The sequence below is a fragment of the Orcinus orca genome, chromosome 20, assembly GCF_937001465.1.
Source record: "Orcinus orca chromosome 20, mOrcOrc1.1, whole genome shotgun sequence".
In the NCBI taxonomy this organism is placed as follows: domain Eukaryota; kingdom Metazoa; phylum Chordata; class Mammalia; order Artiodactyla; family Delphinidae; genus Orcinus; species Orcinus orca.
In genome coordinates this window covers 39334006-39357566 of record NC_064578.1, presented here as the reverse complement: position 1 = coordinate 39357566, position 23561 = coordinate 39334006, and the positions used below count along the sequence as shown (strand labels likewise).

At 47.7% G+C, this 23561-nt stretch overlaps 1 protein-coding gene across 4 annotated transcripts in view; it reads right to left on the bottom strand.

Moving 5' to 3' along the window:
* The window catches only part of ZNF536 (zinc finger protein 536), a 418376-nt gene that overhangs the window by 152638 nt on the left and 242177 nt on the right, over nucleotides 1-23561 (bottom strand). For all 4 annotated transcript variants that reach the window (XM_049703338.1, XM_033415005.2, XM_049703340.1 and 1 more), the window contains exon 5: nucleotides 5362-5514. In XM_049703338.1, coding sequence (XP_049559295.1) covers nucleotides 5362-5514 — 153 coding nt within the window. The remainder of the gene's footprint in view (nucleotides 1-5361; nucleotides 5515-23561) is intronic.

The window sequence follows — 23561 nt, the reverse complement described above, 5'->3', positions numbered from 1 at the left end:
TAATCAATGCTGGGCAACTCTGGGCGGATAGCTTCACATCTCTGAGGCTCAGTTCCCTCCCCTTGCAAAGGGGACGGGGCAGGATAAGGGGGGATTTGGAACCTGGTCTCCAAAGTGCTGTGAGGATTAAGGGGCGAATAATAATAATCCACGAGCAGCAAGCGGTGCTTGCACACGTGAGTGCACAGAGAGTGGTGACTACAGTTACTGTCATTGTTGTTGTTATACTATCCTCGTTGGCTGAATTTTTCTGTGGGCAGCCAGTTGCTGTCATGCTGTGTAGACAGCTTCAGTCATGAGGCAAGAAAACTCCCAGGCTGTGCCTTCCCCACAGGGAGGGCACACAACCCTTTGAAGGGGCTGCAGGAGAGAAGCCTTCTCACCTCCACAGTCCCCTTTGGCTCCATCAGGACAGAGGAGCCTCGGGTCTGGTGCCAAGAATGCAGGTGAGAGCCAAGGAGGGCACTCCGTGCATCCCACCCGGGCAGCGCTCAGCCGCTCTATCACTGAGGCAGCACCCAGAAGGGTGGGCAGTGCTGGGCATGCCCCTCAGCCCACCCTGAGACCCCTGGAGAACCACGGCTGGCTTCCCTGTACAAATCTAGTCCATAAAGAGATGCCCAACTCAGGGCCAGACCAACACATGCAGCAAATCAAAACCAGATTAATAAACCACTAGCATAGTTTGAGAGGGGAAAAAACTAATGAGATTTATTTTTAATTAGTCTCTGAACTTTAGTGCCTCCAAGTTTTCATGAGTGAGGTTGCTTATTATATTTCTCTAAAATGGTCTTCCTGAGACAACAGGCACCCCCTGGGTGACACACAGGTGGGTCATCACATGGGGTGTTACACCCTCCTGGGGCTTGTGGGGAAGGCACACCCCTCCAGCCTTTCAGGAACTGATCAGCGCCTGCCTACCTCCTGCACAAAACAGACACACTGGACCCTTCAGAGTATCCCCAATGTAGTACCTGGAGGAGCGGGTAGTGAGGGAACGGATGGAGTACGTTTGCAGGCAGCCAGTAAAGAAATGACTGCTGGCCTCGGCCAGGGGCAACCTGGGGGCATCCCTGCCTCCTGTTGCATGGGATAACTAAGCGCTTGCTGACGCATCTTTGAGATGGTTAATTTTATGCAACAGCTTTACAGGGCCAAGGGTTGCCCAGATATTTGGTCAAACACTATTCTGGATGTGTCTGTGAGGGTGTTTATGGATGAGAGTAACATTTGAATAGTAGACTGAGAAAGCAGATTGCCCTCCCCAGTGTGGGTGGGCCTCATCCAATCCGTGGAAGGCTTGACTAGAACAAATCTGAGTAAGGGAGCTCTCTGTTTGAGCTGGGACTCCATCTCAGACTGGGACTTATACCATCAGCCTTCCTGCTTCCCAGGCCTTTGGACTCAGACTGGAACTTATGCCATCCACTCTCTGGGGCCTCCAGCTGACCAGCTGCAGATCAGGGGACTTCTCAGCCTCCATCATCAAGTGAGCCAATTCCTTATAATAAAGACCTCTCTCTTTCTCTCTGTCTCTCTCTCTCTATATATATATATTGATGTGTATATATGTATATGTACACAGATATGTGTATATATGGATAAATATATATTTGCATATATATGTATATTTATAGATGTATATATGTATATTGATGTATCTATATATGTATATAGATATGTATATATGTATATAGATGTGTATATATTTGTATATAGATGTGTGTATATTTGTATATAGATGTGTGTATATGTATATAGATATGTATGTATATGTATATAGTTATGTATATATGTACATGTACACAGATGTTTATACACACACACACGCACACTGTTTCCCTGGAGGACCCTAACTGACAAAGTCTCCTTACTGACTGGCTCTGAATTCCGATCACCGGCAGCGTACTCTAGAAGACAAATCGCACACGTCCAGTGATTGGGTCCTAATCAGCCCAACTTTCAAATAGGAGAGAAGTTCAGCCTTCCCTGTGTGGGCAGCAATCAACGTCTGCCCTGCAGGAGCCGGAGAGGGGCAGCCCCTAGGATGTGAGGGTACTCTGGGTGCCTCCCCTCCATCACGCATGGACCTGGCTGGAGCTTGGGGGACAACAGAAACGTTCTTGCTACCTGCAGGCTCTGCCCAGCCCACAGGTGTTCAAAGCAACCTGACTGGTGCCTCTGCTCAGAACCTCTCTAATAAACAGGTGTTGGGAGAAGAAGAGCAGTAACTGAGTTAATGTAGTGGAGTTAATAATGGAAAGTGTTTTTATCACAGTTGATGGTATACGATCAAAACTTCCCATAGAGATGGAGTAGGACAGAAAGACACAGAGAATGTTCCACCTCATATCCTGACCAATTAAAATATATTTATTACACATTGGATTTTTAATGTGCTCGTATGGGTCCATTATAGAAAAACTTCAAAAGATGGCATCTTGGAAAACGACTCTTCTATTTTGGAGACTGCTGTCCTTTGGCCATGTCACTGGGAAATACAAAACCGCAAAGAGAAAGGGGAAGGCAGTACAGGACATCTCCACAACTGGGGCTCCTATTAACTCATTCATTAACAAGCCACTTGATTTTGATTTTTAATTACACGTAATCTACACTTTTATATTGTCATAATGGATGTTTTACTTTGGTGATTTATAACGTGTAACACTTTCTGTTCTGTTCAGAAGCGCAAGTGTAAGCATTTTCCAACTTCTTTGTTCTTTGATAAAAGGAAATTGATCTTTATCTGGTTACCATTCTGCCTTTTAAACACTGCAAATTCTGTTTCCGAGGAGGGCTGGTGGTGTGATGTTTCCATGGCTTCTTTCATTTTCACCCTTATTCTGGGAAGTTTCTGGAATGCCTCTGTCCGTGGCCCTGTCTTGCTTCTCTCTGTGTCTCCAAAGACTATTGATCACAAACTTCGGAAGTTTGTGACGCAAAAGAAGCAGAAGTTTGGAAAAACATAATCTTTCTCAAGCTTTAAAACTTCTAAAAACAGTATCCATTTGTTTCTACCCAGGTTCAGCAAGACTTCTTTCTGCCAACTTCAGTTCTAATTTACCAAGAATATTCTGTGGCGTTTCCACTTGAACCACAGGCAAGCTGATGGGGGTGGGGGCCCCCAGGGGCAGCAGAGCTCCTGGTTGGGAGGCACTGCCCCTTTCCTTCCAGACCCACACTCCCCGGCAGGGCCGGCCTCACCTGTTGTGAGCCATCCTGCACCTGGGAAACCTGGCCCAGGAGCCTGTATCCACATCACATGAAAGGGAAGTATCACAGCACCCGCCTGGCCAGGTCTCCACACTCCTGTAGGCAGTGAGACCGTGGGTGCCCTGGTGGACTGTCTCCCATGTCCTGACGGTCTGTGGGTCCCTCCCAACCACCACAACACTAGGGGACCCGGCTCCAACCTGGGGAGGAAAGTGGAAATTACCATGACCTGAGAAAGCTGAGCTGCCTCTCCTTGAGCCCCATCACTGAGAAGAGCTTACTGAGAAGGGGACATTGGTGCCAAACTCTGAAGGTGAGGGTGCAAGCTGGTGACCTATCTTACAGAGAAGTGCAAAGGCCCTGAGGCAGGAACTAAGGGACTCCTCATGAAGCTCCTGCGGAAAGGTCTTCCATCCATAACCAGAAATCCAGCACCTGCAGCCTGGCTGCCATGCTGTGGCTTCTGACCAGCTCACGTGTACAGGGTGCCTTTCCCAAAGGACCACAGGTTCCCTAGGGAAGGGTCCACGTTCCCCACTGCACTTGTCCCCTCTGTGCTACCCGTCACAGGGCAGGCATTGCAGGAGTAGGGTCACTCACTTATTTGTTCTGTCATTCAACCTCTCAAATAAATGTACCATGCCCCCCTGTAAGCTGCAGTTTACTGCAAGGTGCTCTTGTAGGCCCCGGAGTTCTACAGCAATTAAATAGATGGATAATATTACACCTTCACATTCTACTTGGTGGAAGACAGACAATACAGAAGGAAATGAACAACTGAACTGAACAAGATAATTTCAGAAGGTGTTAAGTCTATGGAGAAAATAAAGGAGGGGCATGAGGGATATTTCAGGCAGGGTAGTCACGCAATCTCTCTGAAGAGATCACATGACGCTAAGCCCCCAGTGACCACCTGGAGGAAGAACATTCCAGGTGGAGGGGGCAGTAGGTGCAGAGGTCCTGTGGCAGGAGCAAGCACTCTGCATTGGAGGAACAGGAAGAAGGCAATGGGGTCGCAGGGTGGTGATAAGGGTGAAGATGGGCAAGGTGGGTTGGGTCCCATGGACCCTGGAGAGTGAGCAAGCTTGGCACGTAATTTTAGGAGACCCCTCTTTGCCCTGGGGTGACCCCATGAGAGAAGTGCTCCGGGACAGGGAGGGACAGTGGTGATGCCCAACTGCACCCAGGCTGAGAATAAAGACAGCAGCCCATCCCACTGCCACCTGTCCTCAGGGCTCCTCTGGGTGTCAGGGAGATTTGCAGGCACAGGTGAGGGTCCAGGTGAGGGCGCCTTGTCTTTAACCACATGCTGCACATGAGGCCCGTACACGCTAAATATCCTTCACAACCCTAAGCTTTATTGATTCCTTGGGAAACAGACCACAATTATTTTTGAAAATAGATGGCATATTTGTCTATCCTCTGAAGCAGCTCACACTCCAATAGATAAAGTGTCAGGAGAAAAATCAAAGAAAATGGAGGTGTCCATATGTCAGAGAGATTTTTTTTGTATTGGCAATGTGCAACCAACTAGCAGAAAAGCTCACAAGAACCATGACCGAGAGACGAGACAGAGAGACCAAGAGAAGCCCTCACCTTGAGGGGCTCGGACAACGCCGTAACCGGGGAAATGACCACAGTGGTCCAGTGGCTTGGTTAAGAGCGTCTCGAGTTTTCTTTTGAGGAGACCCAGTGGAGAGCCACCAACCCTCCTCTCCATCTATCCAGTCCCAGGTGTGGGCACGTAACCCCAGCTGGGCTAGAAGCCAGCCTGCCTTCAAAGACCTCCTACGTGCCCTTGTATATTTAGAGTTTGAGCTGGGTTCTCATCATCTGCACCTGAAAGACCCCTGGTCCATGTGAGGATGTGGGAGGTGCTACTTCAATGCAGCAGAAGGATGCCATCAGCAAAATGTCACAGGGCCTCGGACAAAGCATCATCATCCCAGGCCTGGACCATGGGAGATCCATGTCCACATGCCCATGTGTCATTCAGGGGGGTGAGTATGGAGTAAAGAACTGGGTCGTTAGGGTCGGTTCAGACCCACACAATGGTGCACGGATAGGCCCACAGAGGGTGGACCTAGGACAGGGGCATGGCAGCCCTGGGCCTCCTCCTTCGAGCTGTGCACCTGGATCCCTCACCTGTGTGTATCCTCAGGTGGACCTTTAGGTGATGGGATGTCCGGAAGGTTTTCCCACAGTACGGGCAGTCCTTCATGGCCGAGCCCAGGCTCCTGTCTCGAAGCAGTGCGGGCTGCTGGACGCCGGCAGATCTCCCAGCCTCCTCTCCAATGTCTGCAATGGAGGAGAAACATTCTCACATCACTTCAGCACATGTCAGAAGTTGTTCGCACCAAAACTGCCAACACCACACAAGGCTAAACGTGTCAATAGTACACCTGTCTATTTCATTCTCTCAATCTGACAGAATGCTGACAATTCACGTATTTTCTTGTTATTCTCTTAAATTATTTCATCTTTCCTATCATCATTTTAAGCAGCATATGGTACCTTTATATTGAACTGAATTAAACAGGAAAAGAAACAGCTGTGTCAGCAGCTGGTTTGATTTCTTCTTTTGCTTAGCTCCTATTAAACATTTTTTTTCAAAAGTTTAAAAATGTTGGTGGTTGTTGAGTCTGATTAATTTATAATATGGACTAGCTGGAGAGTTTGCTATAGGATCGAAATCACATTTGCATTATATCAGGCAACAAATGAAAAAAAATGTGTCTCGGCTGAGTCCCCAAGATATGCAGACGTACAGCTATTTTGGGACAGGAAAGAAAATTATCCCAAACTGATCATTTCTTCCTTGTAGAGTCTTGCCTCCATCGCTGGCTGGTGTAATCTCATGAAAGGGAGAAGAAAAAGTATGGAAATGCGGTTCCACAATTAGCCCATGATAAACATATAGTGACATATTCAAAGTCATGTGCAGAAACTCAGCTGCAAAACTCCCATAAACTTAGAGCACTGCAGTTAAATCTTTGTGCAGTCACCTGAGAACTTCCTCTGTAAAGTATCAATACAAATTTTCCTTCCTGCTGTTATTTGTTATGTAACCCAAACCATTAGAAAATGGAATAAAATTTACATACGGCTGCCTTCTGCACAGAAATGATGGGACATAATAGTAAATAAAACTGTGAAAATATCTAGTGGTTGGAGGATATGTTATTGCAACACCCGAGGCCTGACATCATGTTGTCAAAGAGGCGACATCAGGGGAGCAGGGCAGGAGCTGGGACTCTGCATCTCGAGAAGGGGAGGCAGGAAAGCCTTCTCCTCTGGCCTCCCCGCAGGGCTGGAGGCTGCCGCCTGGCACATAACCCAAGCTCCCGAGGCTGGCAGGGTCCTGGCCGCAGCTTCCGGCCCATCCTCTAGGTCTCCTGGTAGATTTCACCATGAGAACAAGGGGACCTTCTGGGATAATAAGCAGACCTGTGAGTTCTGCAGAGAGCAAAAAAAAAAAACAAGATTTGTACCTTCCAAACAATGGAAAATGCAAATTGCTTTTATTCTTCAACATCCGTTCCTGGTGTTCTCTGCTCACAGCCAAAAGGGACAGGCTTACAGGCCATGAACAAGATGAAGGCAGTCGCACTTAATTCTTATTTGGATGTTTGCTCGGTGCAACCGTGGAAACCCTTTGGCTTCGAGCATCCTCTCTGAATTTGGACTGTGCACGATGGCATCATCACCCTAGAAATTTTCCTTGAACGCTCACTTTTAATCCTATTCTCCACAACTCTTCTAACCATCCTTGGAAGAGCTGTTCAAAAGGTCTGACTGCCCAGCTTTTTTTTTTTCCTCGTAATTTTACACAGGGAGGGGGACACAGTTCATCCACATCTAGAACTCACTCGACCTAGCACTAGCTTTGTGGTTGTCCACATGACTGTGGAGAGACTACCAAAGATGGCTATTGGGCTGCTGATAAGGGATAACAGGCACAAGAGAGTGTTGCCAGGTCACGGCAAACAAATGTCCCACATGCAGTCCTAGCAGGAAGTCCCTGTCCGCAGGTCAAGTCCACCAGGGCTGCCACCACCTCTGTCTTAAACAGCCAGTTTGTTGAGAGCCCAGGAGAACAATGGCCAGATGCCAGATGCCAATTCCAAGTCAACCGCATCCTAGTTATAAACAGCTGAGAGGTCATCTCTTACCCATCTCCCTCCACCACCCCCAAGCCACACCAACCCCAAACCTGTTGCATTTGCCCTCCCAGCATTACTCATTCCTTTTGTGGGATCATGAGGTCAGCTTAAAATAACAACGAGCCTGATTAAAATTCTGCCCAAGTGCTCCCTGCAACAGGGTTAAGACACCCTATTTAAGGTAGGAGGCCGTGAGCTGTCCATTTGAATGATGAGCAGAACTAAGTGTTGACTTCAGGACAGGAGTAGGCAGGTGTGGGTTTTTGATGTTGCATCCCTGCCTGTCCTCATGTCCCACGGTCTGCAGCTGAGCACCTTCCCCAGATCCTCCTCTGTCGGAGCCCCTGGGGAGCAGTCCAAGGCAGGGCTGTCCAACAGAAGAGAATAGAGAGTGTGGGGAACATATTTCCACTGCAGCTTTTGGTGAGCCCCGGCCCAGGGCACAATATAGATAAATAGACAGATAAGGCCGCTGCCCTGCGCTCCCGCCGGCTTTACAGAAGGTGAGGATGAGCTGTATCTCACTATATGTCACTCTAAGCAATGGCCTGTATCTGTTTTCCTTTTATCTTTCTATCTTGGATATGTGTGGCCCAATAAAAAGAATGAATTTGTAAGATAAACAGCTTTCTTTGCAGATTTAAGAGTCTAATTTTCACTTTACACAGAATGTTTTTTCTGTTTTTGTTTTGTTTTGTTTTGTTTTTTTGGAGGGCCAGAAGGCCTATGGCGTTTACTCTTAGACTAATCCAACTAGAAAAACAAACTTGAGCAACGATGAAGGGGAATTGTGGGTGGTCCCAGGAAGTGCCCGGAGAGGCTGAAAGCCAAGTACAGTCGGTCAGTGATGGCAGAGGAAGGCCCGCTGAGCCGCACACTCACAGGGCCTGTGTGTGGGTCCCTGCCTACACCTGGACGGGTATCGAGGAACAAGGTGCGCTAAACCGAGCCCAGCCCCGCTGAGAACTCAAGGGGCTCACGCAGAGGGGAAGACGAGGCTGCTCTCCGATTCCTTCTCTACCCGCCCAGAGTGTAAAAGCACTAGCAGCTGTCCTTCTGCAAGGCTCCCCAGATGGAGTCCCGAGGCTCTGCCTGTGGCCACACACAGCTGGCCGGGGAAGAACCACGGGTCCTGCTTACGGACAGACCAGCCCTTCCCCAGCCCTTCCAGGAAACACACGACAGAAAGGAAGAAGCATTATAAAAATGACACCTGTGGTCCTTTGTCAGGCCGCTTTTGGATTGGTATGAGCTTTTAAAGAAATTTTCCTTTTCCTAAAATCTGCAGTATCTCTTCCCTCTGATCAGACACTTTCTCTAAATGTGTTGAGGACGCTGAAGGTGGGCATGTGAAAAGAGGTCGGCCTCAGCCCCACTGGCTGTTCCTCCTGCTTCTCTGTGAAAGGAGCGCTGCCAGCTCCTAGAGGCTGGGGTGTCCCTGAGAGTTGGGGCATCTGGCTACAGGCAACACAGCCTCAGCCTGGGTGTGCTCTGACTCTCATAGGAAGGGGAAAGGGATGAGAAATAACTCCTGGGACCCCTGTTTCTTTTCTTGACCCCACTAAATAATATGGGATCTATGCTTCAGGAATGGATGTCTTATATATGGTGGCAGCAAATAATATTCCAGGGGAACATAGACTATGCATGCAACCCTTCCCAAGTTTCAGCCTAGAACAGGTGAATTGTAGTAGGTATCAAAAACTCTGCAAGCTTTCTCCTGTTCCTACAAGCTGAGAGTGGTCAGATAAAAAAGAGGACATGGATCCAATCATTTCAAGTTTTGTTTCAAGAATTTAGGAGGTTTCTCAAAAAACTAAAAATAGAACTACTGTATGACCCAGCAATTGCATTCCTGGGTATATATCCAAAAGAAACAAAAACACTAATTGGAAAAGATACATGCACCCCAATGTTCACAGCAGCATTGTTTACAATTGCCAAGATATGGAAGCAACCTAAGCGTCCATCAACAGATGAATGGATAAAGAAGATGTGACACACACACACACATATATATAATGGAATACTACTCAGCCATAAAAAAGAATGAAATCTTGCCATTTGCAACAATGGATGGACCTGGAGGGTATTGTGCTAAGTGAAATAAGTCAGACAGAGAAAGACAAACACCGTGTGATCACTTACATGAGGAATCTAAAAAATACAACAAACTAGTGAATATAACAAAAAAGAAACAGACTCACAGTTATAAAGAACAAATCAGTGGTTACCAGTGGGGAGGGGAAGAGGGAAGGGCAATATAGGGGTAGGGAACTAAGAGGTAAAAACTATTAGGTATAAAATAAGCTACAAGGATATATTGTACAATACGGGGAATATAGCCAATGTTTTATGATCGCTATAAATGGAGCATAACATTTAAAAATTGTGAATCACTATACTGTACACCTTATATATAATATATATAACTTACATAATATTGTACTTCAACTATACTTCAATTAAAAAAAGATATATTATTTGGGGGTGGGGGACATCAGACAATTGACCTTCCTAATTTTGTCATCTCAAGGTCAGAAACCATGCCTCCTACATTTCCATTTGCTGCTTCTAAGCCTCTGAGTGTATAGCAAGGTTGGCCTAGGCCAAGGTGACATTAAGGTTCATTACCTTCCCTGAGAATTCACAGAGGGAGGGTAGGAGGGAGGTTCCATAGCTGTGGGCTGAAGGAGGGGCCGGGGGACTAAAAATGGTCAAGGAGGGCTTCCCTGGTGGTGCAGTGGTTGAGAGTCCGCCTGCTGATGCACGGGACATGGGTTCGTGCCCCAGTCAGGGAAGATCCCACATGCCGTGGAGCGGCTGGGCCCATGAACCATGGCCGCTGAACCTGCCCGTCTGGAGCCTGTGCTCCGCAACGGGAGAGGCCACAACAGTGAGAGGCCCGCGTATCACAAAAAAAAAAAAAAAAAAAAAAAAAAGGTCATGGATCATCATATTGGAATCCTCATCAGTAACCGCCACAAACTGGCAGCCCTGGATAGACAAAGAATCAGATGCTTAGAAAGAAAGACAAATGACTTCTCAAAAGTTAAAGCCTAGACACACACACAGTACCATCAGCAGCTGTCTGAATCCAACCCCGAGACTGGCTATCTTGTACACAAATATGATTTGAATCTATGGGTGCCTCATTGTATACTTAACCTCACTCACATATTGGTTTGGAATTTAAATACTTGGTTTATGCAATAATTTTGTATTTTAAGGGTAGACTTCCCCCCAGTTTATCTTTAAACACTGAGCTTCCTCGGTACCTCTTTAAAATAGTCTTGTTTGCAAAGAAGGCTGCCTCAGGAGTCAGGAGGCAGAATCTTTTGCTTCTGGGTCCCCGGGGCCTGGCTGTCCTCAGGCAAATCCTTTCACCCCACCCCAGCTGGACTTACTGGCCCTTCCCCTCGGCTCCCTGGAATCCTGCAATGCTGGAAGAGCCCCAAGCCCACTGCAGGCTGTCTTCTCCCTCTTTGTGGCCTTTCCTTCACCCACCGTAGCCCAATCTAAGCCAAATAAGCAACAGGGATGGCTCTTAGAGATATGGGAGGAAACGACCATGAAAGGGATAGTACGTGCTCCTATGTATTCCACGAGAGCCTACTTTTCCCAACTGCCTTTACGCTAAGTTGGGACCACTGACTAGTCCAGCCAATGGCTAGAAGCGATTCAGAGGAGAGACAGTGTGCCCCTTACTGTCTCCCTCTCCTCCCTGGCCACCCTACCCTTGCAACACAAAGGTCGAGGGGGCAGAATCGCAAAACAGAGGATGCCTCGATGGCTGCGTCCCCAGATGGAGGGGGGCTGACCCGAGCCAGACTGCGCATGAATGAGAAAAAAATCTTAGTTCTGTTAAGTCATGGCGATCGGAGAGCTGTCACAGTGGGAGGACTCAGGAACTAAGAAGTGTGAACCTTCTACTGGTGAGGTCTTCTGGGTTTATACCCAATCCTCTAGGTAGTCTTATTAATTCACAGAATGAGACAGAGAACAAGGTTCAGAGAGACCAAAAGAGGCAGAGTGGGACCAAAGAGAAAAAGCAAAGAGAGGTTTCTTTTTAAATTGTGCACGTACTCTCAGTGCTCACCTCATCCTGCCGAGCAGCTTTACCCTTCACGTGCCCAAAAGCACATTTTGGAAAGATTTTTATTAAAAGAAAATTGTAATGATGACATTGATGATGATGATGATAAGCCCATGCGGGGAATGGAGAGTATCCCAGCAACCTCAGATGGGTAAGGGAGCTGTCTGTATACCTGAGCATTTACTACTTTATGACATAAAAGCCCACGGTATTTTAATTTCTATGGAACTCCTACTATAACAGTAAACACATTTTCCCAGATGAGTCGTGCAGTTCATTCTAAAAGTCTGTCTTGTGCAAAGAGCATCTCAAAAGCACAGATCTCCCTTCATTAATGAAGGAAAAAACAATTTGTGGAGTCTAAAGTGTGACCATGACACCAAAAAATCACATCTTTATTAATATCTTTGCCCACATATACTGGTGTTTTAAGATCTTTTCAGGGGAGGAAAAGTAATACCTTGGAGGAAAAACCCAGAGGAATGTATAGTTCCTCTTAAAAGCTTAACACTTTCCTTATTTTAAAAACTGTAAAATAAAGACTCAAAACAATGATTACTGTGGTGGAGGTTCCTGATGAAGAGTTCCCTTTATTTTTAAAAGTGATTTTAAATTAATGGTATGCATAAAAATTATAACATTACTGTAAACAATTGTACTTAACTCTTGGAACACATCAGTCATGCCTTGGGTCAGTATTAATTTGGTGTCTCTGTTGTTTCATCAAAGTTCTCTGGTTTATGATGGCCATATATAGTAATGTTAAACAGTTAAGCATTAATATGGATTGGCAAAAGTATTTGTTTAAATAGAGAGCTATTTTAGAAAAGGATGACCACTTGTGAAAAGGCAACAGCCAGCTTCCCTGTGGGTTCTTAGGACCGGGGACCAGGCTGGGCTCACTGGCAAGGCCCGAGCTCGTGACAGATCTCAGGGAGCAGAGGTGAATGTCCTCCGTCATCACCTTCCTCACCTCTGACCCAAACTCAAAACTGTGTAGAGCTCCATTTGCTGTTAGCAAGATAGGATTTCTGGAATTGGGGAAATAGGTCACTAAAAGGCTAAAATTTAGAGAAAAAAATATAAGATACTGGGATCTCAAATAGCTTCTCTAAAGCAACATTTTGATGAGTTAAGTGAAAATGAATCAGAAACATATGGATTAAATTTCCCTTAAAATACACAAGGGCTTCAAAATCAAGCACTGTGGGCCAAATGTGTTTCTGGTTTTACCAAACCCAGAGAGCCCTTTCTTAACTGTCAGGGGAGTGTTCCGAACAACCGTCCCCCCAACCCCATCCGCTGGTGACTGGGCCACCCATGGGGTCTCTTCCCTTTGGCATTGTGTGATGTTGCCCTTGACAACATCCTCTGTAATCCTTGGGTTGCCAGCTCTCCCAAGGCCCTCAGGGCCAGCTGTGGGTAGGCACTTTTAGTCCACAGCCTGGGAACTGTGACCATGGACGCAGCAGGCAGGATTTGGGACTCACAGAATCAACCTTTGACAAGACATCTGGTGTGATGGGTCTCTTTGGGTTCTGCACACCCCTCTCTTCCCTCTGGCCTGGTGGGCAGGGATCCATCCCAGAAACTGTTCAGGTGAACCAGGGCAGAGCAGCATCACCTATGAACTGGCCTGGGTGACAAGAACCAGGCAGGAGGATGAGTCTGGAGAGGGACGGCCCAGGGGGCTGCCATCTCCTGGGAAAAGCCCGGTTATGTGCAGGGGAGGGCAGGCCACTGGCTCCATTGCTCTTTAGAATAACCCCCAGCACCTGTGGTCTCCAACCCCCACCTAAGTGGCCCTCGCTGCTGCTCTGACCTCATCCCAACTCCTGACTCTACTCCAGTCCTCCATCTTTCTGTTTTCCTCAAGCCTTCCTGGCTGGTACCCAACTTAGGACTTTGTTCCTGATGCCTCATCCACCTGGAATTCTCTTCCCCCAGAATTCACACGGAGACTCTCACTCAGGCTTTAGTCCACAGGCCCTTTCTGGGAGAGGCGTCTCTGACCATACTGTCTGAAGGAATTGTCCCTGACTCCAGGTTCCAGGGGCACTCTTTCTCTGGTTGGTCCTTCAAGCAACCCGTCTATCACCTACTGCAAATGCTAACTGACCTATGTATTTGTCTGCTTACCACCTGTCTCCCCCCAGACACAAGCTCCACGCAAACAGGGACTATTAATTACTGTTTGCTGTTATACCCCCAGCACGTGGTAGGCACTCAGCTCATAGCAGGTGCTCCATACCGTACATACTTTAAAAAACTGTACATACTTTTTTCAAAATAAATAAAAGAATCAGAGGAGGCAAGCAAACTGAAATTCAGAGGCTAAGATCAGCTCCTGACTACAAGAGGGAAGCTGTTTTGAGTAGCCTGGGAGGAACTGGCCCCGGGTACCAGCAAAATACCAGAAATGCCCCAAAGTGCTCAGCACAGACCATCAGGGGCTGGAGTGTGATAACAGCAGGGGGGAAGGAGGTCAGGGGTGCCTGGGGAGGCTTCCTGAAGGAGGTGGTCTCGGGGTGTCTCCCGGGTCTCTCTCCATCCAGGTGGAAGGAACCACACACGCACTCTAATCAGCAAGGTCACAAGTGAGCTTTTGAGAAGATGGGGGCGTGTTGTTGAGGAAACCTTCCACTATTTCATCTGCCCACTCCCTGGCTTAAAAGGAAGATGTCATTGCGTTGGAAGAAGTAGCCTCCCATATGCATAAAGAAACATTAATCAATAGAAAAGTATAATAAGACAGATACTTTAAAAGTAACCCATGCCCCAATTACTACTGTAATTATTGCAAAATATTTGTTTTGCTTTCCCTTCTTCGTAATTTAAATTACATGTTCCTTTCTTTAAAAAACAAAAAAAAACCTATAGACTACAGAAGCCTCTACTTTCAGTAAAGCATAAATTCCCAAAAGATTTCTACATAATTTATTTTCTTAAAAGAACTATAGCTTTTAAGATCCTCTTAAGGTAATTTACAGCCCCCTCATTTATGGGTGGGGAGGGGGCTGGGGGGAAGATTGGAGGAGATCTCTTTGACTGTCGGGTATGTTTCAGGAATTCTTACTTAAATGACACTGAGAACAAGCTGGACCAATCATTTTAAAATGCATTTAGTCGGTCGCCATAACTTGTGGGGCTGAGTTTTCTTTGGGGAATGGTGCACACTGAAAGGAGAAGGGATGATTTGGAGATAACGCTTCCCCCTGGAGACATGTTTTGCCATATTCTTTTTTAAACAAAGAAGACATCTTAAGCACCTTGCAATATCTTTCATTTAATCGTTGGCAGAAGGCAAGTCCCTGATGAACACCGGCCTGTGTCTTTCTCTTTAACCAGCTGAGTGATCCAAGCTTTTAATATAGCCGTTCCAATTATTGTAAAAGTCATCTAGTACCTTATAACCACAAATATTGACAGTTTATTGCACAACACATTCCTGACATTTGAAGGTCACACCATACATAATACATACTCTTTTATAAAAGTGTCTGGAACAAAAAGATACATGATAAGCAATTACCTCTCCCGGCTTGTATGTATGTACAGTTCGGGGCCGACTAGAGGTTGCATGGGAGGCGCAGGCACCATTTTAAATAATCTATTAAGGCAGCATGGAGGCATTCATGATGGATAATTATGAAATGGCTCGTGGACACACTGCAGTCAGATTGGCTGGCCGGGCCGTGGGGTCTGGGCAATTCTCCTTGTCCGAGTTCGGGTCACAGTGCCACTCCGCCATGGAGAGCCCTGCCTCACTTCACAATCGGATTTTCCCCCAAAGCCACTAAGCATAACAGAGTCACAATATGTTCTTGTTTTTCAGATTGGTCTGTATGTGGCTGAAAGGAATTTAAAAAATCCACCAGGCCTGGTTCAGACGCGCCCCACCCCCAGCCTGCTGAGGTGCCCCAGAGGGGCACTGACCACAGCTCTCATCACACACACAGCCACCCAGCCGTCCCAGGGCTGTAGCATCCACGGAGACCACAGGAGTATGTGGCTGTCAGGCACAGGTGCAAACCAGAATGGGAAGAGTGGACCAAAAAACTCTCCTGATACTGAGGCCATGCGACATCTCCCAAGAACACTCTGAGAAGGGAGGCACCGCTCACTGCCCCTTATTCCATTCCCACTTGTCCTTCCAGCTTACGTCTGACAGAAAGGTTCCAATCACAGATTAAGTGGAACAGATTTGCGATCAAAGGCTTCAGGTTAAAACCAAGTTCCAACAATTCTTAGGAGTGTAATCCTGGGCAAATTACATAACCTCTCTGAGGTTCATTCAGCTTCCTTATCTGCAAAACGGGGATAGTCATAACAATTCATTTAGCACGGTGCCTGGTGCAGGATATGCTCCAATTAATAGTAGCTTTTAACATGAATATTGCCAAAGGGACCCCTGCAAGCAAGGATGGCTTGGGGAGGGAGGGCAGAGGCTTGTGGCTTTAGTGCTCTCCCCACTCCACGAGCCCCAAGCGATGGGGCCTGACACCTGCACAAGGTCTAGAATGAGAAGGCATGCTCCCTTCCTGAAAAGTCCGGGTTGGAGCAGTTTCTCCGAAGCTCTGAAAACCCAGGCAATTCTCCCAAGTTAACAGTGAAAAACAATTCAGGCTGCAATTGAGCTTCATGTAGATGACAATCTTTAATCACAGATGAAGCGGCAGGTCATTAGAATCTACACCAAAAAAACCCTCTCAAACGATACTAATGGCTGCAGTTTGGAAAAAATTATATATATATATATGTATAACCACAAATATATATATATATTAGAACTGTATTAAAATAAATAATCAGCAAACTCTCAAGATAATCAAAAGCCCTTCCAAGAGTAATTCTATTTTGATTTCCAGAGTGAACACCCTAAAATTTAAGACATGGGACCAAAATGATTTCTATAAAGATGACGTGTTTATTAGCATTAAATCCCAGGAAAGAGGGCTTCCTTATAAAGAACACATTTTTGCATCTGAAAGCATGCATATTAGGATGTGTGTGTTTCTTTAAGAAGCTATTCTGTTGTAGAGGGTAGCGGGTAAGACAGGGCACCACGTGAGCTGGAGGTTGCTATGGTAAATATGCATTTTTTATTGAAGAGTAAACAGTGGCAGAAAACAAGTGTCAGTTGCCAGCTCTGAAGTTACTGCCATTTTTGAGCCGCACTGACTTATCCAGCCCTTTTAATTTGAGAAACTTTATCAGATGGATACTATCAATGGATCAAGATTTAAATGTTTTTGAATAAATGCTGAAACTTTCAATACCTTGTAGTAATAAATATTCTAGTTGACATATAAAAATTAGCAAAAAAAAAAAAAAAAAATTCTATCCAGCTCTGCTCATCACAGCACAAAGATTTTTCTGGAGCTCTTTTGCCTGTTGGTAGATCTCCAAAGGACAAAACCTTCGGACTTGGCTCAGGCCACAAAGCAGAGAAAGGAGCCAAGGAGACAGCCGAGGTTACCCCACTGACCATTGTCTTGGTACCTGTTGGCAAAACAAAGCTAGAGCCGATGCCCTGGGGAATGGCCCTCCCCATCCAGCAGTCCAGTGTCTGTGTCCTGGCAAGGCTGACACCACCCCAGGCTGCTGGTAGGGCAGTGGACTTTAGCCAATACAACTGTGACGCGTTCAGCGAAGATTTTGCTGTTTCCCCCCCACCGGTAGAGATTGGTTTGATGGCAACTTTGCTTTCTTTTTTCTTTTCTTTTTTTTTTTTTTTTTAACATCTTTATGGGAGTATAATTGCTTTACAATAGTGTGTTAGTTTCTGCTGTATAACAAAGTGAACCAGCCATACATATACATATATCCCCATATCTCCTCCCTCTTGCGTCTCCTGCCCACCCTCCCTATCCCACCCCTCTAGGTGGTCACAAAGCACCTAGATGATCTCCCTGTGCTACGTGGCTGCTTCCCACTAGCTCTCTATTTTACATTTGGTAGTGTATATATGTCCATGCCACTCTCTCACTTTGTCCCAGCTTACCCTTCCCCCTCCCTGTGTCCTCAAGTCCCATAAAAAGAAACAAAATTGAGTTATTTGTAGTGAGGTGGATGGACCTAGAGACTGTCATACAGCGTGAAGTAAGTCAAAAAGAGAAAAACAAATTTTGCTTTCTGATAACCACAGGAGTGACCTTTCTCAACTACAGATGAGGCTGTGTTATAAACCTCAGATAACTCCCGGTCATGTTCACATCCTGAGTGGGCCCTCAACTAGCTCCTCGGGCCAGGTGAAGAGTCTGGATTTTGTTCTTCTCCTTCTAGCCAGCAACTGGCAGAGGACCAGCCTGCGAGTCCTCCTCCACACGTGGCACCTAGTAGGCATCCAACCATCACTCAACCAACACATGCAGGAATGAATGATGCGTGAATGAATGAACTGACCCCTGGGGACTAGCCTCCTGGGTAGCAGCTTCTAACAGGAAGGTCAAGTCTGCTCATTCTTCCTTTGATCACAGATAAAAGTATCTAAAAGGTAACTTTCCAGGTGCTAGAAATCCCATAGACTAGTCCAAAGGAATCTTGACCAGGGACAAGCAAAATGAGTGTGTTTTCCAAGGAGCCCCCAGGGAAGGAGGGAGCACGAATAAACTGCCCTGTTTGTGGAGGGACGGGTGGTGGTAGCAGAGCAAATTGTCCCCACGGCCCCCAGCCATGCGCAAAGACTGCTGAGCAGAAGGGGTCACCTCAAAACACCAAGATGTGTTTGATGCCAAGATCTGAGTTAAAATTTAAACTCTGTGATCCTGAGCAAACCACTAAAGCTTCATGAACTTTAGCACCATTATTTGTATAACTGGATAATAATTGGATAATAGTACAGAGGAATCTGAGTGTTTCCTAAGATAGGCTGTTTGCAAGGCCTTAATATACCTTAAATCCTGCACTGGTACCACAGCAGAGTGGGAAAGTCACTGGCTTCGAGATGGCCAGCTCTGGGTTCCAACCTGGCCCTGCGACTTCTGAGCTATGTCTTTGTAAATGCTTCTCCTAACCTTGTCCAGACTCCAAACACTGTCAGTAAAGTGGAAATAACGGTGCTACTTTGCAATCCCTTGTGAAAACCAAATGAGATAATATGAGGAAAGGGCATCTGATAGATTTCCAACTGACAGTTCCCCTGACCTACCCAGGTCCGTAATACTCACCACACAGATGACCAGGATAAACCAGAGGTGATGACTCATATAATGGCATCATCATAGGAGCCCTGCCTACAGTCAGACCCCTCCCCCAGTACATTCCAAGTAGGAGTCACATTGCCATGCTGGGAAGATCAATTCCAGTGTGCAAAGTGACACCAGCCTCTGTGGTGGGAAACCCACGAACAAGGCTCCACTCACACCCACGTGTTCTAACCCCGACGTTACAGTTTATTTGGCACCTGCCCCCAAGGCGCCTCCTAGACAAGACACATTTACTCCAAACATCTCTTTGAGGTGAGTAACTAGGGGGCAACGAGGAAGACCTGGGGGAAGGTGTTAGACCAGGATGACAGGGAGAGAGACGAGCATTCACCATTTTGGGCAGCTCGGGCCTCTCCATCCTGTGCTCCGTCCACGAGATGGCTGGCGTTAAAGGGCGACAGGCTGGCTGCCTCTAATCATCTCTGCAGAGCACCCCATCTGCCCAGACATACAGTCACTGGGCCCCTCAGTCCTGCACCCCAGAGGCCCTCTGACCAGAAAATGCCCTGACCCAAATACTGAGAAAGAATTTTAGAGCCATCCTTCAGGCACTGGGCAGTGACTGGGAACTGTGATGTGATGTGAGCTGGGAGCTTTCCTCGACAATGCTTCAGGGGGCCACGCGCTCCCACCCCTGCCTGCTCTGCATCTGTCCAGGGCATTCCTCGAACATCTAAAAGTCCCAAGGAAGCCCTTCTGGCCCTCCAGAAAGAGAGAGGTTGGAACTTTCTCCCTGATGGACATCGGAATCTCAGTACATTCTGGTCCCTCTTCCTGAAACACGAACCCCAAACACCACCTCCAACTTGCCTGGTTGATCCCACCATTCTTGAGGGTTCAGCTCCAATGCTGTTTCCTTGGGAGACATTCTTGGACTTCCAGACTGTCAGGTCAGCCCCGATTACCCCAGAACGTAACCTTCATGACACGTATCAGAGGTTGTACTTACCATATGTGTGTGTGATACCTGCTTAATTTCTATCTCTCCCAGTAGCTTGTCTACTCTGTAAAAGCTGGGATGGATGGGGTCTATTTTTCTCAATCTTATGTCCCTAAAACATCCTGGCACAGAGTAGGTGCTCAGTAAACACTGGTGACTGACTGACTGATGGATACATGAATGAATGAATGAATGAATGGTGCTGGGGAGGCTGGGCGGTCATTCCATGTAGTGTAACCAAAGGAGGCCACCTTCTTCTTTTAAGACCTTCATTCTCCTCCACTGACCTTCCCTGGTAACACTGAGTCCAGGGCTTGTGCTGTGAGGGGAGAGGCTGCAGCCAGCTCTCCTGGGAGGTAAGGGGAGTCTGAGTGTTGCTCTGCAGAACTGACGGCTCTCAAGAGCCCCAGCCCAGATTCTGGGGTGGGGGCAGCAGGTGGGCATGATCTGGACAGACAGAACCTCGGGGTGCGAGGGAGAGGCTGAGTGGGTGCTGGCCGAGGACCGGTGCTGGTGGACAGAGCAGAGCCCAGGCCCCAGGGCAGCACATCAGGATGTTGTTCTGTTTGGTTCTTCTACTGAATGTCTGGTCCTGAGGAAGAGTCTGCCCAGACATATGTTCTTGGGGGCATCTCGCCACACGGGTGCTCTGCGTGCACCGCCAGAATGAGGACTACTCTGGCTTCCCATCTGTGTGAGGCTTATTGCATGCTCCTTTCCCTCAGCCTGCAGCCCCCGAGCCTCTGGCCATTCTCACCGCCCCCCATCGCTCCACCTCTGCCCCCTCCCCAGCTCACCTCTAGCTGTGCGCCACCCAGTGTTTACTGCTTGTGCCCACTACCCCAGCAAGTCTTCGGTCCGCCTGGTTTACCGTGGCCTCCCCAGCCTCTAGCAGGGTGCCTGGCACTTCATATTTTTAAGTAACTACAACAATTTAACGAGGTGACACCACTTTGCTAGATTAGATCGTGGTGACTTTTTCTAATAAGGAAAATCGCTTTCTCCGTTCCCTTTGGAAGCTCTTCCACACTAATACTCAAAGCAGTGCTGCATTCACAACACATATAGTCTTACAATGCTAATTTCTATCCCATAACCGAGAGAGACAACTAAATGTTGCAAAGTTATTCAAAACTCCTGCCCCTTATCCTCTGACTTCTCCTTAGGGGAAAATTGCACAGGAATACATTTCCTCATCTGTATGTTAAAGCACGGTTATAATCCACCTATCATGATTGCAATTTTGGGAATCAAAACGGAGATCCAAAACAGCAGTGTGATCTACATTTTAGCCACATATTTTATAATAAATTAAGCCAAAGAAAGAGTTCTGCATTAACTCTCACTCTATTCCTTTAATACCCTATAAGAACATTGAAGCCACCCTCCATAAGAGCCCTGGCCTTCCCTGCATGCTGCCCAGGGCTGCCACGTTGCCACTGCCTCACCACCTGGAAGGCACAGTCACAGAGCCAGTTCAGAGCATTGACTAAAGCAGGCTTTGCAACACAGGTTCAAGGCCACAGAGAGGCTGCCAGCCATCCCTGGCCAAGGGCAAGCAGAAGCCTCTGGAAAGGAGCAGGTAGTGCGGGCAGCATACTGATGGAAAGTTCCTAGCCCGATGTTTGTGGACACTATGGCTCGGGACTTGGACCAAGGAGGCAGAGGGGACACAAGTTTCCATTACCTTAATGACCTAGCCCATGTCCTTTTCCAGGCCTGGGCCTCTGTTTCCACTTCTGTAGCATGTCGGGATAGCCATCTAATGGAGATCTCAAACGTTCATTACACAGGGTTTTCATTGCTAAATTTGTTTTTAACATTTACAAATTCGGGGCATTTCACACATCATCTCACTTTCCAGCTTCTCCTGAGAAACTGCGCTTTCACAACGCTGGGTCCAGGGTCCCAGGGAGCAGCGGCTGTTGGGTTGGGCAGAGGGGGCTTCTTCCTCCCCAGGCCCCTCCCTCAGCCTCGCCACCTGGCTGCCCCCACCCGGCAGGCATAGCTCTCTCTGAATTTGCCATCTCTGCCGAGATGGTCCCGGACACCCTTTCCACCTCTAAAGACAGCCTCAATAACCTCAGTTGAGCAGATAAGGCAGAAGCCTCCAGACTAATTCTCATAATTATGACGGGTCTATTATTTCAAAGCCAGCGATGATTGTGGGGTCAGGTGCTCAGAGGAAGAGGGAGAGAAACATACTTTAAGTGATAGAAAATATCCCTTGATTCTTTGCTATGATACCAAATTGCATCCAGAAATGCTGAAACATGCACTCACAACCTTAGTCAAATTTCAGAGAGGCCTTGGCGGGAAGGACAGCGATCAGAGAGGAGCGGCCGGAGAGCCACGTGATTGAAAGACCCCGTCCAGGACTCACTGCTGGTCTGAGCAAAGGGACATGGACACACACACACACACACACACACACACACTGCTGCGGAGCTGGCCTGGAGAGCTCCCAGTGGCACTCTGACCTCCACACCTGCAGCACGCAGCCTTCTCCTTTCTGCCTCTTCAGGTGTTCCCACCCAGCCCCACTGCCGGGGCCTCCCCCACACAGCCCCATCCTCTGAACCTTTTCTGGACGTTTCTGCACAATGACATGCTGCTCCGGGCTGCTCTCTCATTTTTCTTATGCGTTTTGATTCCAGCCTGCTTGCCCAGAGTACCCCGTGGTTTGCCTGTCTCGTAGTCTCCTACAAAGCCGAGCAAAGGGCTGGCCCACTGAGTCACTCAATAAACACAGGTCGGTTGACCTTTCCATTGTGAAAGACACCGTTATTATCTCCTCCAGGGCTTTCTTCCTGGGGCTTCTTCAAGGAGAAAGGCAGATCTGACCAAGTGACTGAAAACACCTTGGACTTTCCAGCCTCATTCCTCGCTTGGTTTGTGTCCCCAGTATTTGCTTGGATGTGAATTAATTCATCCAGCCCACAAATATGAATGCTGCCTGCTCTGTGCTGGGCACGGAGTAGGGAGCTGGGGCAGCGGTCCATACAGCAGCCCGGGCAGCCCACGGGGCAACTGCCTGGGAGCACAGCAGCGGATGGCAGAGGAGGAAGCCGGGACGTCTGCATCATGCAGCGAGGGGCCCGGTTCTCTCCTTAGTCCTCATTTGTCTGCAGGAGATTAGATCACAGCACACACATCGATGGAACCTGCTTTTCCTCTCCACCCTTGATCCTCTGGCTTGTGCGGGATTCTCCACTGGGTCCCTTTCTGAATGTTCTTCTTTTACTTCTGGGACTTTCTTTAAGCAGCAGAAGGGCAGGAAGCACTTCGGCACCCACTCCCACATCATCCACCACGGATTTGTGGCTATGGGGCTGAGCCCAAGGAAGGTACTCTGTTTATCACTGGAGCCCCTGAGGTGTCCCTCCCGCTCCTGCAGTGAAGCACAGGGCACTCGTTTGTGCCAACAGCAACAGACACGTCCATTGAGGAAGATCAAAGGCTGGGAGTTTTACCCTGAAGGAGCTTAACACGCACGTGGGTGGACAAAATAAATGTATAGAAAATAAGAATAATGATGATGACATATGAACCAGCTAATGGTAAAATGAATGCTAAAGACTGTGATTACTACCAGGATAGCAGCTAACATTGATCAGGTGGGACATATTATGCTTATTCCCAGTGTACAAAGGAGAAAACCGAGGCTCACAGAGGTTGAATACCTCAAGTAGCCCCGCCCAGCTACCCAGGGCAAAGCAGACTGCAGTCAAGGTCCCCTGACCCCTGAGCCTCTGTGCGCCACCCGGGGGCTGATGTTCACAGTGAGGGTTCATGACGCTGCGTGTACAAATGGAGATGAAGGGACATCAAGGGCCGCTGCGGTGGGAGACCAGGAGGGAGCTTCATGAATGGAGCATGGGAGCCCAGCTTGGAGGACTGCGGGGGGCGCGCGGAAAGGTGGTCTCTGAAATCCAACA